Source organism: Amphiprion ocellaris, chromosome 2 (assembly GCF_022539595.1).
Source record: "Amphiprion ocellaris isolate individual 3 ecotype Okinawa chromosome 2, ASM2253959v1, whole genome shotgun sequence".
Lineage (NCBI taxonomy): Eukaryota > Metazoa > Chordata > Actinopteri > Pomacentridae > Amphiprion > Amphiprion ocellaris.
The window spans coordinates 17721003-17736787 of record NC_072767.1 but is presented as its reverse complement, the minus strand read 5'-3'; the positions used below and the strand labels follow the sequence as shown (position 1 = coordinate 17736787).

The window sequence follows — 15785 nt, the reverse complement described above, 5'->3', positions numbered from 1 at the left end:
GCCAGTTTAACCCTCAGCTTTCTGTTCCCCTTTGAATATTGTGACTGTTGAAAAATCATTATCCATTTGTTCCAGCAGTTCACTAAACATTGTTAAAGCATGATGTTTACACAGTGTAAAACATTCAATCCCTCTACTGCTCCTGGCTGCATGTTCACTTCAAAATAATGCAAATGTTCTGAGTGAAAATTAACCCTGGCTTATTTGGGATCTTGGGAAAGTTTGGAATCTTCACTAGTGTTTAATTAGGTTGTTGCGCTTTGAACCAATGTTTGTTGCAACGAACCATTTGTCCTGATGGACTTTTAACCTGCTCAGCTGCCCTCGGGCTAAAATGAGTTGCTGGGCCTCTATTAACCTCACCTCCTCCCTCTCTCTGTGATTTTGCACTATATTCATCTGATAAACTATAGTGTAGTGCCATGTTTGCTGTGTGACAATCTGATTACCGACACAATAATTTTGAAATATGAGACAGTTGGTGCAGGAGTATTATACATGTCACAGACTACAATCTCTGTTGCTGTGACAAACGGTTCATCCGACATATTTACACACTGCAGCCATAAGTCCATCAGGCTTCTGTGTCCCCTGCTGACTCATTACTGTCAATATGATCCACACATAAAAGAAACGGTTAAATTTAACTGGAAAGTTTTAATTTCTTTCTTCACACTAGTCTGGCAGTTCTTCTTGTCAGTTAGAAAACATCATAGCACTCGGATGATATTATATATGAAGTCAGTTCACATTAAGCTGATTTTACAAACAGGGATGCTTAGTAAATTAGGAACTAAAATCAACTTTTAATTTGTCCATGTTTGCTTCTTTCTGGATCCATTTTCCTCCAGAGCTCAGCCTATGATTCCCCTCCTCTGTGCTGTTGAAGAGAAACAAATGGGTTATCACCTAAACACCATCCTCCTCTTCACCTTTATCATTTGTATCCACCTGAATCTGTCTCCAGCCCCATTTGCTTCCTTACCTTTTTCAGTAACAGTGTACAAAGCCTCCATGCCAGCTTTAATGTGGTCAGTGACGTGACAGTGGAGCAACCAGGTACCAGCATACTGAGGACGCATCTTTACTGTCTGAACAGAGCGAAGACAAAAACAACACGACTTACTGGTGGAGCTTCTTTTTTCTAAAGGTTTGTGTTTTGATTTATTCAAAAGATATTTTTTTCTACTGTGTGTTTGTTTTAACTAAAAATCATATTAGGTATTTACTCTTAAAGATGGTGGAATTAAAATAATAATAGTAATTCTCAGCTTTTAATTAATCTCATTAGCCACACAAGAGTAGTTTGTCCCAACACTCATTATTTCCCTGGTCACGTGCACCTTCTTTTTTTGTTTAAAAAAAAAACCAAAGCTAAATAATGTTACTGAAAAGCCTGTCTGCATTAAAAGAATGAGCTTGTTTCTATTTATTCTGTATTTTCTGTATTTGTAATGGTTTGTTTCTTGCATTATTTCCTGCTGTCATTTTAAGTAAATTCACTGCTAAGATTTTACAATCCAGGAGATGAATAAAAGCATTTTCTGTGGTTAAACTTATACATTTTTTTCAAGTACAATAATGTCGGTACCTTTTAAAACATGTTAAAATACAGTATGCAGCACCCTGACAAATTTAAGCTTAAAATTTAAAAAATCTATATTTCACTTAATAACTCCATTATATGCTTCTTGCTTGTAAATAAATAAGTAAATAAAAATCACTGAAAATAAACAGTTTGCACCAGATCTTATAAATTAAGAAAAAAAAAAACACTTCAGACCTCCTTAGTGTCATTGAAAAGCTATGAGTTACTAACCCTGCAACCAAAAGTCATGTGACAAAAGTTAGTTGAACTGCAGGCTGTGTTTACACAGAGCAGAGAGGAGATCAGGATAGAAGTAGATTAGAGATTAAAGAGGAAAATAAAGCATGCTTGGTAAATAAAATGAGTGCAACATGGCACAAAAACAGTATACAGTGGAGTAAGTTGTCAGAAAGCTGTTGGAGGATACATTCAGCACGGTGAAATATCTTTCTATGTGCAGAGTGATGTCAAAAACACAGTTTGTCGTGGCTGTAAAAGTGTAAAGAGTAAAATATCAAGCAGGTGTGGAGCCACCATTTTTCTAGTACCGTTAACAGCTGTTGGAAAACTGAGGTGCATATTAATTCAAAATGTTCCCAATTTGGTTAACTTACACTATCGTTCAAAATTTTGTTGTCACCCAGACAATTTCATATTTTCCATGAAAACTCACACTTTTATTCATGTTCTAACATAATTGCACAAGGGTTTTCTAATCATCAATCAGCCTTTCAACACCATTAGCTAACACAATGTAGCATTAGAACACAGGAGTGATGGTTGCTGGAAATGTTCCTCTGTACTCCTATGGAGATATTCCATTAAAAATCAGCTGTTTCCAGCTAGAATAGTCATTTACCACAATAACAATGTCTAGACTGTATTTCTGATTAATTTAATGTTATCTTCATTGAAAAAAATGCTTTTCTTTCAAAAATGAGGACATTTCTAAGTGACCCCAAACGTTTGAATGATAGTGTATCTTTTTTAATCTACTTTATGTATTTATGTTATGATTTATGACATAGCTGCTCAGTGGCTCAGTGGTTAGCACCGTCGCCTTGCAGCTAGAAGATCCTCGGTTTGCGTCCCGGCCTGGGCCTGGGATCTTTCTGCATGGAGTTTGCATGTTCTCTCTGTGCATGCGTGGGTTTTCTCCGGGTACTCCAGCTTCCCCCCACACGCTAAAAACATGCTGAGGTTAACTGGTTATTCTAAGTTGTCAGTAGGTGTGAGTGTGATGGTTTGTCTGTATAAGTAGCCATGTGATAGACCAGTGACCTGTCCAGGGTGTCCCCTGCCTTCACCCCGCAAACCTAATGAGGATTGTATAGATGATGGATGGATGGATTTATGACATTATAACTATCTAGAACTCTCTAGTTCTAATCATGATTAGAGTGAGGGGCAGTGAAAAATGAGCCCACAGTGAGTAAAAATGTGAAAGGAGTGAAAATCATGCTCAGAAACTGCTTGGGGTTAGGAGTGTCATTGTTATGAAAGGACAGCCTTTTGACATCTTACCTGAAAGGTGGCTGGAAACAGCTCATATGAATCAATGCGATGAGGACCTCCACCCAGCTGCAGAGAGAGTTATTGTAGGAGTTATCATCTGTGTCATGTGTTTACATCCTGCAGTAATGTTTGTATGCTGTGAGACTGAGTGTGTGTTGGTTTTTCTGTACCTTATATTCCACACTGTGGCCATGCCAGTGTACAGTGTGTATGTCCACCTCATTTCCCATTCCCATCAGGTACCAGTAGACCTTATCACCCACCTCCATGTTCAAACCGTTCACGTTACCATACACATAACCATTAATAGCTGCACACACAAAAAAACACACAACACATGTATCAAAAGGAAAACTTAAGGACATTTCTTCTGATCTGTAGATGAGGCAATGAAAGTATCACACCATAGAGCTTTAGTCTAAATCACAGTTTTGCATGTGTGCTTATCTCACCGTGCATCTTGTTGCTCTCGATGAAGGTTTCATCATCCTTCAAGTTTGTGCGAGGGTTTCTGATGTGTGTCCTGATGTTTTCATCCAGATACCTGAAGCATTAGAGTAATCATTCGGTGAATAATGTACAATGAGTAAACAGCATTTTCTGTTTTTAGGAGGAGAAAAGCAAGAAGACATCAGAATTTCAACAGAAATATTTACAGTGTGTTTGCATCATGTAGCCAAAATGGATAAATGTGAGTTAGATGACAACATAATGGGATTTAAAAAACTGTTTGAGTGACTGCTGGGTGTTTAATATTTTGAGTATTTTTCGATGCACAATCAGAATTCCATTTATTTCCATTGTATTGAAGAGGCAGCATAAGATTCAGAGGCAGACAGTCTATTTCAAAGTGTCAGAAAACTAAGACAGTGCTCTGAAAACTGCACAGTTAGTTAAAGTAAAGTAGAAGAAGGAAATACAATCATTGTAATCCTGGTGAACTCAAACAGTCAGTGTTTCGTTTTTAGATGAGACTTACCAGCTTTCATTCTCATCAAAGACCAAGAACAGAAGTGCAAACTCTTCTACTTCCTTCTTCAGGCCCAAACTCCTGGAAGCAGAACAGGTTTGAAGTACTTATTGTGTGGTGTAGCATTAAAACATGACAAATCACTAGTCTGCCTTTTCAGATTTCTAATTATTAACTACTTCAAAGCATAGATAGAAGCTCTCACCTGGTCCAGCTACGGCGACAGATCACCAACGGACCAATCAGCCCGCTGTAAAGGTCCTGGTGACAAGGAGACAATGTGTGAAAGTGTGAGTATTGGTTTGTGTCTGTGTTGCGTGTTTAACATTGTGTGTATGGGTGTACCTTGGCGACATCAACAGTGGAGTAATACGCTGACACGGAACACTCCTCCTGCTCTGTGGTCGGTCCTGTATTCTTGTTCACGTACCAGGTATAGGTGTGAGTTTGACCTGCAACAAACAACAAACAACGTTTTTGGATCTAAAGCAAATGTGAAGAAACTGGACACAATCCAGTGGAACTAGTGGAGGAGGAGATGCTACAGGTGTTTCTATACTCTAAGGAAAATAAAGCAATGCTCTCTTTAATCTGTCACTTTGTTCCACTTTAATCCACTAAGGACTGGAAAGCATTTACAAAACCATGATAGTTTCCAACAATATAAGAACAAGACTCGGATTGCTTATTGATTTTATCTCTTTGCCAAAGTAACAACCACAAAAAATAAGCATTGTGGGATTTTCTATGTTATTGTTTTTCCTTTATTTCAAGGCATTCCTGTACCTGGTTGGGTTTGGTGGACATCAGGAGTTTCTGTCTTGACACCATTGGCATGGATAGAATATGGTCTGGTTGCCATGTTCTTAAAAACCACTTTCACTTTGTCTCCGACGTTGGCATGAATCATTGGACCTGAATTGGGGGAAAATGTTCAAATTAGCAGCTGGAGCTCCAGGGGTCATACAGCTGCTTTTTCTGCACAACACTGGTGTCTTTTTTTTTTTTCCAGAACAAATTCACGCAGAATAATATGAATTCCCATGTGTCACTGCCTTCCTCACGGCTTACCCATAATGCCCAGGTGTTCCATATCAGCTGTTCTTTCCACCTGCTTGGTGAACTTGTCATTGGTGTACTGCCGGTAGACAACTTTCTTGTAACGGGAGCCGATAAAGCCACCTTGCTGGTCCAGAAAGACGCGGGCAGGACTGCAGCGAGAGTCACAAATGTATTTTATTTATTCAGAAGGCTCACAAATAATCTAAAACAGCTGGGAATTTCATTTTGTAGTTAGTTACTCAAAGAGTTGCACATTATTACACAAAATGCTATTGTTGGACAGCCGAATTGTGTATGAACTGCAGTATTAACTAAAACTGCAGTGTGACAACGATGGGGCTGTATGGCACAAACAAACAAGCAAATATATGCATGTTACAGAACTGTGTAGAACATAACCAGCTTTTGTGGGAACAAATGCCATTTTATTATTTTATTATATTGATATATAGGTGTGAGATTTATGCAGTTATCAAATTTTACTTATTTTTTTTTTAAATCAGAGAACAAGTTGTTGTTGAAGATACAATGTGCCACATTATAAATAGGAAAAGCACCCAGAGAGCGCAGTACTCCGTCAAGGCTGCTCAGTCATTGTGTCATTTCCAACGGCAGAAATCTTGAAAAAATTCATGGCAGAAATCATGGCATCATAGAATATGTCATTTAATATAGATGTACCCACAAACAAAATGACCTTGCCCTTAGCACAGGCGTGTGTTATGCATGTCTACATGATGTACAGATACCTAATTGCATGACCTAAATATGTAGCAGGCGGCGGGAATTGATGGGACTCAGAAACACCCCCACAATTCAGTCAATTGTTCCTTGTATCGTTCCTATGGATAAGTCCTGATAAGTCTGCAATGGTCGATTTATATTAGCATTGCAATCATGTGATCATCAGCAGGCAGCTGACGTTGTGATCACTTATAGTCATAGTTACAGTGATGCCATGCCGCTATCTCTCAATGATATAAAAATCTTTAACAAAGCTGTGGATCCACACAATAAGTTGCATCACTGACAAAATCTAATCACTTGGTTCTTGTGTCATTTCTGATCTTCCCTGAAAATTTCATTCAGATCCCTTCATCTGTTTTTGAGTAATGTTGCTAACAGACAGACAGACAGACAAACATACTCTGATCGTCACATAACTCTAACGTTTCTTGGCAGAGTAACAACTATTTCAGTACAAAAACAGAATAAACAGGGGACTGTGTTTCTACAGTAACTCTGGTGTTTATGCTGGCCAGGTGGTACCTCTCTTGACCGGTGAACATCTCTGCCTCCCAGGTGCGGTTTGGAGAGTAGTCCCAGTCTGTTTCCATGGCAGCGATATAGTAGGTTTTTGAGTGGAGCATCACCTCCCCCTGACGCTGAAACATGCTGCACTTCTCCACCGTGTAGTTGGCTCGCATCCCTCCACGGTAATGATTCACTGTAGGACACACCACTTCAAACTGACCTGAAACACACACAAACCATCGCTAAAGGGTTAAGAACCGTGTGAATGAAAACGTTCCCAGTATGGGTGTGGTATTTCCAGTTCCAAAAAAAAAATAACCAGCCGAAGAAACGTCATCCATGCTTCACTTCATAGCTTTATTTCTCTTCTTCTCCCTCACTTACTGAAACCACCTGTACATCACCTTAATATGCTCAATAGCACCTCCTGGTGACAGCTTATTATTACTACAGAGCACAACATTTTCCCCTTTCCTTGAAGGCATCGTCCCTTACACAGATCAGTAAAATGAAGCATTTCGTTTGAAACAGCATCCTGTAACAATAACACGTGTAAAATAACTGTTCAGTAGGGAATAACATCATGTAGCAAAATGTGCACGAAATAACTGTTACAACTAACGGAATCCTGTATCAGGTCCTAACTTCTTAACAACAGTCCGAGGTTCTGTAAATCTGGATGATCCCTTAGGAACATGTTCAGGTCTCTCAAAAATAGAATCTGTAGACCTAACACAATTTTAAAAATGTAAAAAATGCAGTACGTGTATTATAAATGCCAAAAATTATGTGAAGAGGGAGGTTCTGAGGGTAGACATGTATTTCCTTTAACACAATATAAAATGTGTTTAGTTATAAGAGCATAAGTAGGAAATTTCACTTTTAAACTCGTTTTACAGTTTTATTTTCAGCATCAATTGGTTGGGTCTTTTTATTGTTGTTATTTGTTTATAAGATTGCTTGTATTGATCTTAAGAAGTCAATACAAATAAGTATCTTAAGGTGTCATTGTTTTCCTAACAAAGACTGACTATTTTTATTTTGTAAATAATCTTGTCATAACTTGTCAATATTAATTTGACAAGTTATGACAAAGTTCTGTCTTTTTTGCTCTTGTATTTATTTTGAATTTGTATTTTGCTGTATTTCAGTCACGCAAAAAGCAAGTTCTTGATCTGCTTTTTTGAGTTTTGTTTTTACTCCCTGTTTAAGACAAACTTTAAGCTTTACCAACAGCGCTGTGGGTTCTCACTGTTACAGTGCATAAGTATCATTGTATGTGTGAGGCTGGGAGAATGGTGCATACCCATGCTGTCAGGCTCCATAGTGACGGTGTGTGAGATGTGAGGGAAAACACTGATGGTGTCTCGTCTGTTCTGGCGGTAAAGGAAGCGGTTGCCCTGGAAGTAAAGAGTGTTGATGTCCGCCTCTGAACCGAGTCCTGACAGGTGCCATGTTACTTTATCCCCCTTACACATGGTCAGACCAGGGAGGTTCCTGTAGACAAACCCATTGAGGGCTAAAAGAGAGCCAAGCATGTGCATTCAGAGATTATGTCAAACGTGATAAAACAATGCAGAGAAAATGTTAAAAATGTGCCACAATAAAGAAAAAATAGTAGATTAGCTGATGAGTATCAACACTAAAACATTTATCCTAACAATTAAATACATTAATTATTATCCAGATCAGTCATTTTAATGTAGTGAGTGATTGCAGTGAGACTCCATACTACACACCATGCATTTTGTTGCTCTCCACAAAGCCCTCCTCCTCCTTGTTGACAGAGGTGGGAACAGTGGCGTAAGTCTTGATGTTGTCGTCCAAATACCAGCTCAGGTTCTCATCAAATACTGTAGCCATGAGGTGGTACTCTTTATTATAGTTTTTCTGTATGAGAAGAGAGACACAAGAGGAGGTAATGTGTCAAATTTTGGTTTCAGTAATACATTTGGCCTTATTGTCTGGTATTATCTGTATTTTGTGATCTTATAATTCAGCTCACAAGACTTTAAATGCCCTAAAGACTATGGTAAGTGGTTCCCAAACTTAAATTAAAAACATAAAATGTTTTAGTAAGTATTAGGCCACCACATGCCCACAGCTTCAGTGCATCTCAGCATTGATTCTCCAAGTCCCTGGAACTCTACTGGAGGAATAAACGCAATTGGTCCAAAAGATATTCAAAACATTTTCCCTCATTTTGTCATTTGATGATGAAGGTAGAGAGCACTGGTTCAAAATCTCCCATGGGTGTTCACTTAGGTGGAGATCTGGTGATGGTGAAGGCCATAGCAAATGATTTATGTAATTTTCACACTCATCAAATCGTTCAGCATCCCCTTGTGCCCTATAGATGTCCTCTAGCAACACCATAAGCATGTAAAATATTCATGTCCCATTCAGGATCAGTTGTGATAACTCTGAACTTATTATCTTAATTTCACCATTACTTTGCTTAATGGCCAAATATCTGGAAACTAATGACACTCCTAGAGGCAAATATCCATATGATTATTTGCTGTGTTTCTGATAAAAGCATTACTGTTCTTGAATTCAACTACCTGCAGTCTGGCTGAAGACTCTTCATCTTGTTTCTTGTCTCTAACTGGATCATTTAACCTATTCAGGCCTCCCAGTGTCAGCTTTTCCAAACCGACTCGAATGATCTTTTTATTATTATTATTATTATTATTATTATTATTATTATTATTATTATTATTATTATTATTATTATTATTATTATTATTATTATTATTATTATTATTATTATTATTATTATTATTATTATTATTATAGCTCCCCTGAAGACAGTTTTAAGGCTTTTAACTTCTCTTCTTTAAGGCTTTTTAACGCCTCATTCTGCCATCTCCTCTAATATACATCTGTCAGTTTGAGCTTTATTAGCTTTGAAGCAACATTAATACTTTCATTGCAGCCTGTCTTTCTCTTTACTCTGATGGCAATATTTATTAATGTTGCATTTAAGAGAAAATGTCAGAGACAACAGGATGTGACCTACATAAACACTCATCACATCAAATACCTGAGTCATATATGGTATTAAATTTATGTTTAATTTCTTTCTCTGCTCACCTGTACTCCTTTCTTCAGTGAACCAGGTCGACAGACGAGGAGGGGCCCAACCAGTCCAGAGTTGGTGTCTTTAACGGGGTCCACTGCAGAGTAGTACATATATGTCAGACAGTCGGCCTCTCCTGCCACAGGGCCCAGCACCCACAGGAACCAGCCACTCATAGGTGTGCAACGTTCCAGGTTTGACCAGAGCAGCTGGGGGAGGAGTCACCACTCCTAAAGTCAGGCAGTCACACAGAGAAAGAGAGAACAATGAAAAAAAAACAGGATCAGGACAGAATCATCTTCAAGAATGAATTCCTAGTAGGACTGAAATTCAGTTTTTAACTTACTTGGCTCTCTCTTTAGCTCCCGCAGTTTCTTTGCTGTGTATGATTCTGGTGAGAAGAAGAGTAGCGGAGTTTAGATTGTAGAGAAAAAAAGAGGACCAGGAATAATCTAGTACGCTAATACAGCATTTGTATGTGCATGCATTAACCTTCCAGTTCATTGTGATAGAGTGTCCCATCCTGCTCTATACTGTACTGTACTCCATGGGGCTGAATCGTGTAGGCCCGGCTGGCTTTGTTCTTAAACACCACCCTGATAGTGTCCTTCTCTTCAGCTCGCAGCACAGGACCTGGACACAGGAGAGGAACAGATACACAGTGACACAAACACACAAAGATTGCTGGAAATTTAAGACAAATGCCGTTCGGGGGGTCTTATAAATGGAGACTAGAAAATCCGAAGAATCAACAACATGTCATAAGACAGTAGGAGACAGCCATTTGTTCAGTTAAAACATGTCTGAGGACAAGGTTCCGTTATGTTGTGCTACTCTGTGGGTGTGCTGTGTTTTAGTTCCATTACATTGTCTCCTATAGCTTGTTTGATTGTCTCTGTGTTTGCATGTTTTAACTGCCAAAGCACTTTGTGAACGCTGTTCTGAAGGGTGCTATATAAATGAAGTTATTTTATTATTAATAATGAAACAAATAGCTTTATTTTTATGGTCCTTTTTTACAGTGGGATAGAAATGAGTATGATCTATGCTGCACTATTTGGACAGAATTTGGACAAAGTACTGCTATTAAAAGGTGCCTAACCACAGGTGAATAATACAATGTAAATCCTACATCCAGCCTGAATTACCCAGTATTCCAAGGTGTTGCTCTTCTGGGCTGCGGAGCATCTTTGTCATGAAGGTGTTGTCAGTGTATTCCACATAGCGCACCTTCTTATAGCGACTTCCAATGCGGTTCCGACCTCGAGTTACAAACATGTCGGCCTCGCTGCATTCACAAGAACACAAATTAGAATCGTGTTCAGCCTCTACAGAAAGATGAGTGTCATTTCTATATGAAGTTGTATGTTTAAAGTAACCAACCTATCAGTAGGAACAGTGGGAGCGTAGTCCCAGACTTCCTCTTCAGCAGCAATGAAGAACTGTCTGAGCTCACCATGAGGTCTTGGCTTATGGACGTTGGGGAAACACTTCTTGATCTCAAATAAAGCTTGCATCCCAGCTGCATGAAACCACAACACAGAAGCATTCAAACAGTACTCAGTAAGATATCATCCACTGTTTCAATCATAGTGACTGATGAGCCTCGTGTTAAGATTGGAACATTTGATCTCACCCATCAGATGGTCATTGACGGTGCATGTCAGAAGCCAGTGTCCAGGGGTGTCAGCCACCATCTCTGCAGTAGTGCCGGAGGCCGGGAAAAGACTGATCGTGTCTGTGTGGTGGTTCAGGGTGGTCAGGATCTGGCCATGGAAATGAACTGAATGCATGTCCACCTGTAAATAAAAAAACATTTAAGCTATAAACATTGTGTAGGATAATAAAAAATCTGTTGGCAACTTTGAAACAAGAAATAAAAAAATGTTTTGGTCAAAGAAATACATATACTCAAATTTGTTTTTAATAAGTTATCAGGACAGAAAAGAAGCAGCTAGAGGGAGAACAAGTGCGTTTTGGACGTTTTGAACTGAAATGAATAAGGATTGTTAGTGGAAAAGAAGACTGCAACAGACTCAACTATGAAATGACATGATACTATAATGCATTCTAGACCTCCTGGTGCAACTGTGTTACCACTGATTTTTAAATAGTTGCCGATCATTCTGTAACCTTTTCCATCTTTATGAAGTCTCACAATCATATTTTACATTTCTTCTGTGAATTCCTTTCCACAGGGAACCGAGGTATTAGGTCCCACTGTGGGAGGTTTTGGTGTTCAAAGATCATTTGATGACCATGTTCAGGCAATTATGTTGACTGGAAATTAGAGGTTTTTGTTTCAGAGATCACAGGTTTTCTAACAAGTGTCACGGATAACAGGTGTATTCACTTTTGTTGCACTGAGCCTCTACTTTGGGGCCTGTATTTTCAATATAATCTTCCTAAAGAATTTGTTTTTGATTGTTCATAACAGCAATACATATATCAAATTAGATATAATGCAATTATTGACAGATGATAGTTTAGTATTTATAGGTTAGCTTAATGCCAATAGCCCCCTCCATCTTTCTGATTACATCAAGTCACTTGTCAGTGTTCTTTAAATAGACAAAACAGTCAACTATCCAAAATGTCCAAGTTTTACCCGGCTGGTCTTTTTTTTTTTTTTTTTAATGTTTCTCAACAAACATTTCCTGTCAGATATTCTTGTTTATGGTTGAAATTTAAAAAAAAAAAAAATACAGTAGTTACCTCATTGCCTAGGGCCATCAAATGCCAGTGAATCTTGTTTCCTTGGCACATGCTCAGTCCAGGCAGATTACCATACAGAAAACCATTAATACCTGCAAAACACACTCAGGGTTAAATGGTGTGTTTATGAATGTATAAGGGTGAGCCTGTCTGCAGATGTTCCTCCTTACCATGCATCTTGTTGCTTTCAATGAAATCTTCATCCTCCTTTAGGCCTCTGGCAGGATTTGTGATATAGGTCCTGATGTTTTCATCCAGGTACCAGCTAAAGTTCTCATCAGTCACCATGAAGAGCAGAGCATACATGTAGTCTCCTGACCTGTCACCATGAAGGTCCAGGGTTCCTAAAGGAGAGGACAATCAAAGTTAGAGTTAGATTGCAGTGATCTGTTTGTGTGTGAACACACTTATTGCCCAAAAATTGTAACTGTTTTAAAGATTTTCTGGTTTTCATTAGTTTTTCTAGCTAACATTCACTAATCACTGTGTAATGTGCATCTACATTTTTTCCATCCATGTTAATTTTAGATCACAAATGGGTCCTGCTAGATCTACATGCAGTCAATCAAAAATTGTGACAGTCTGTAAAAAAAACTCGATTAAAACAATAGAAATGGTGCTCACTAAATTGAATAATTTATTAACTAATTAAATTATTAATCAACTAATTTGTGATATAAACTACTGCTGATAGTCCGGCTTCCTCCCACAGTCCAAAACATGCTGAGGTTATTTGGTGAGTCTAAATTGTCCGTAGGTGTGAATGTGAGTGTGATTGTTTGTCGGTATGTGTAGCCCTGTGATAGACTGGTGACCTGTCCAGGGTGTGGTCTGTCCTTCAGTCTAAGTCAGCTGGGATAGACTCCAGCCCCCCATGACCCTAATGAGGATTAAGTGATGTATAGATAATGGATGGATGAAACTATTGCTGAAACCTGATCAAATATGTGAGACACTGTGAGTTGTCAATTACTTATTTTAAGGTGTACTAGACCGTAGGAAAAAAAAAACTGTGTAAAAGCAGTATTTCTTCTGATGTTTATATTTTCAAAGCATCAAAAGTTCAAGTACTTATTATGCAGCAGGATGGTATCTATCAACATTATAATATGGCATTAATTATTTCAGTTTGATACATCAGCAAATGAGCACTTTTATGTTTGTACCAGTTAAGGTGCCGCTCATGCTGACTACTTTATTTTTATTCCTGTTTAATGCATAACAATGCATCATACTCTGTGATACAATCACCTCTGTTGAATGTGAAATATTAATCTGGAGTAAAAGATCTTCTCTCTGAAATTTAGTGGAGGAAAAGTGCAAAGTGATACATAATGGAAATACTCAAACAATATCCCAAAAGTGTACTTCAGTACAGTCTTTGAGTACACTGTAGATGCAATGAAGTTAAAAATCTTCCAGTACCTTTCTTGCAGACAATGAGGGGTCCTATCAGTCCTGAGTTGATGTCTCTTGGTGGGCTGACGTGGGAGTGGTAGAATCTGGTCATGCAGTTGCTGTCCTGTGATGTTGGGCTGTGGGATTCAGGGAGGCTCCACTCATAAATCACTGTTCTACCTGGAGCCACCGAGTCGTCACGCTTCAGTTCTGGACCTGTATTGTCTGGGTACAGAGCTCCTGAGGACCAAACACACCAACAGAGTCACATGTCTATCAGCCTTTTCAGTCTGCTTGTGCTTTAATACTGAATCACTCTGTTCCTTTCTCACCCTCATTGCCTTTGCTGTAGTTCAGCCCATGTGGATGGATGCTGTAAGGTCTGGATGCTGCATTCCTCAGTTGGACCACCACTGTGTCTCCCTCCTCAGCCATCAGCACTGGGCCCATGTAACCCAGCCAGTCTGGCTTCTGCACCTCCGTCCTGTAGGTGCCGTCCGTGTACTGCTTATAAACTGCCTTCTTGTAGGTGGGGCCGATACGCTGGAGGCCTTTCTTTAAAAACACTGAAGCTTCTCTACAGGAAGATCAAGGCAGAGCGAGAGAACAAGATGAGTCTGTATTAAGTTAAAATATTTCAAAAGTTTGAAATGATCTGATTAAAGGTTTATTTGGGACTTTTGCCAATTTGACCAGAAAGAAAGCATTGGTGTTATTGGTGCCATTACCAATGAGTGTGCGCTATTTAAATCTCCCAGTAAGCTATGACAGACTCTGAAACTGAAGCAGCAAACTGGAATCCAGCATCATCAACGCTATTTTGATTTCCTTTGCTTCCCACCAATATCACACAATTTATAATTAAGTATACACTACTGTTCAAAAGTTTGGGGTCACCCAGACAATTCAATACAACCTCACACTTTTATTCATGTGCTAACAAAATCACACAAGGGTTTTCTAATCATCAATTAACCTTTCAACACCATTAGCTAACACAATGTAGCATTAGAACACAGGAGTGATGGATGCTGGAAATGTTCCTCTGTACCTCTATGTAGATATTCCATTAAAAATCAGCTGTTTCCAGCTAGAATAGTCATTTACCACATTAACAATGTCTAGACTGTATTTCTGATTCATTTAATGTTATCTTCATTGAAAAAAGTACTTTTTTTTCTCAAAAATTTCTAAGTGAACCCAAACTTTTGAATGGTAGTGTATATAGCTGCAATCACAAAGACTTCATATAATTTATGTTGTACTATTGTACATGTGGGCTTTCTTGTGTCAGTATCTGTAGTTAATATGTGACCAATGTTAATCAATCCTGTTGTGTATCTGCTGCAGTCATTTTTGTTTTGCATGTAAAATATAAATCTATTTTTGCAAAAGCATGCCTTTTCATATAAATTCATGTCATTGCATGTAACAGCTCTGACTTCATGGACAACAGGCAGGTGTCGATCTATAATCAACACGATGTAAAATGTGTACTTACTCATCGTCCTGCAGTGTGCGGTTTTGAATCATGTTCATCCCACTTGGAGCATAATTCCAAGACACTTCCTCTATCCTGAGGACGTACTCTCTTCTCATCCCAGAAACAAACATTACTGTACCCCACAACAACAACACAACCCTTAACCCCAACCTACACATTTTGACAACAAAGTTCGGCCACTTCTCAAAATACAAGTCCAAAGAAAAACTAACAAAGCAGATGAGGAGTCTTTGTTTCTGTCCAGTACTTTAGCAGATGATAAAGATGAAGACAGACAGTGCCTGCAGTCAGCTGACAGTGGTTCGTCAGTTAGTCTGTCTCCCAAACTTTAGACCCTCTGTGTCTTTATACTGACCAACAGCTGGGATCAGCCAAGCAGAGCAAAGGGGTCACTGACCATCTGACAGTGTTTGAACCAAACTAACAGACTGCAAGCTGTTTGATCAGCAGGGTGGACTTATGTAAGAACAGAACTTTTTTACTCTGCAACATCCAGAGATCAGAGTCAAGCAGCTTTAATCTTGTGTAGACCTTTACTTCAGTTAAAAATCAGACTTCAGGATCATTTCTTTTTCTTTGGAATGAAGGAATCCTAAACTTTACCAGCTATATTTTTCTCAGCTCGTAGAAATGCAGCCAAACATGTAAGGTTATCTTGTTTAGTCAATGATGAAAATACTCTGACTTTTGATCCAGT

The 15785-nt window shown here is 38.7% G+C and overlaps 1 protein-coding gene across 1 annotated transcript; it reads right to left on the bottom strand.

Moving 5' to 3' along the window:
* Positions 1-637: 637 nt before the first annotated feature.
* cp (ceruloplasmin) lies at positions 638-15413 on the bottom strand. Its single transcript, XM_023291362.3, is given in 25 exon segments — positions 638-880; positions 986-1091; positions 3113-3169; positions 3274-3413; positions 3556-3647; positions 4083-4154; positions 4279-4334; positions 4419-4525; positions 4860-4988; positions 5145-5284; positions 6405-6609; positions 7696-7908; positions 8129-8279; positions 9486-9620; positions 9622-9701; positions 9818-9862; positions 9964-10104; positions 10620-10759; positions 10855-10993; positions 11108-11270; positions 12187-12278; positions 12357-12530; positions 13612-13824; positions 13917-14161; positions 15086-15413. Coding segments are annotated over 25 exon segments (3222 nt in total). The 5' UTR covers positions 15247-15413; the 3' UTR covers positions 638-854.
* Between the last annotated feature and the right edge of the window lie 372 nt (positions 15414-15785).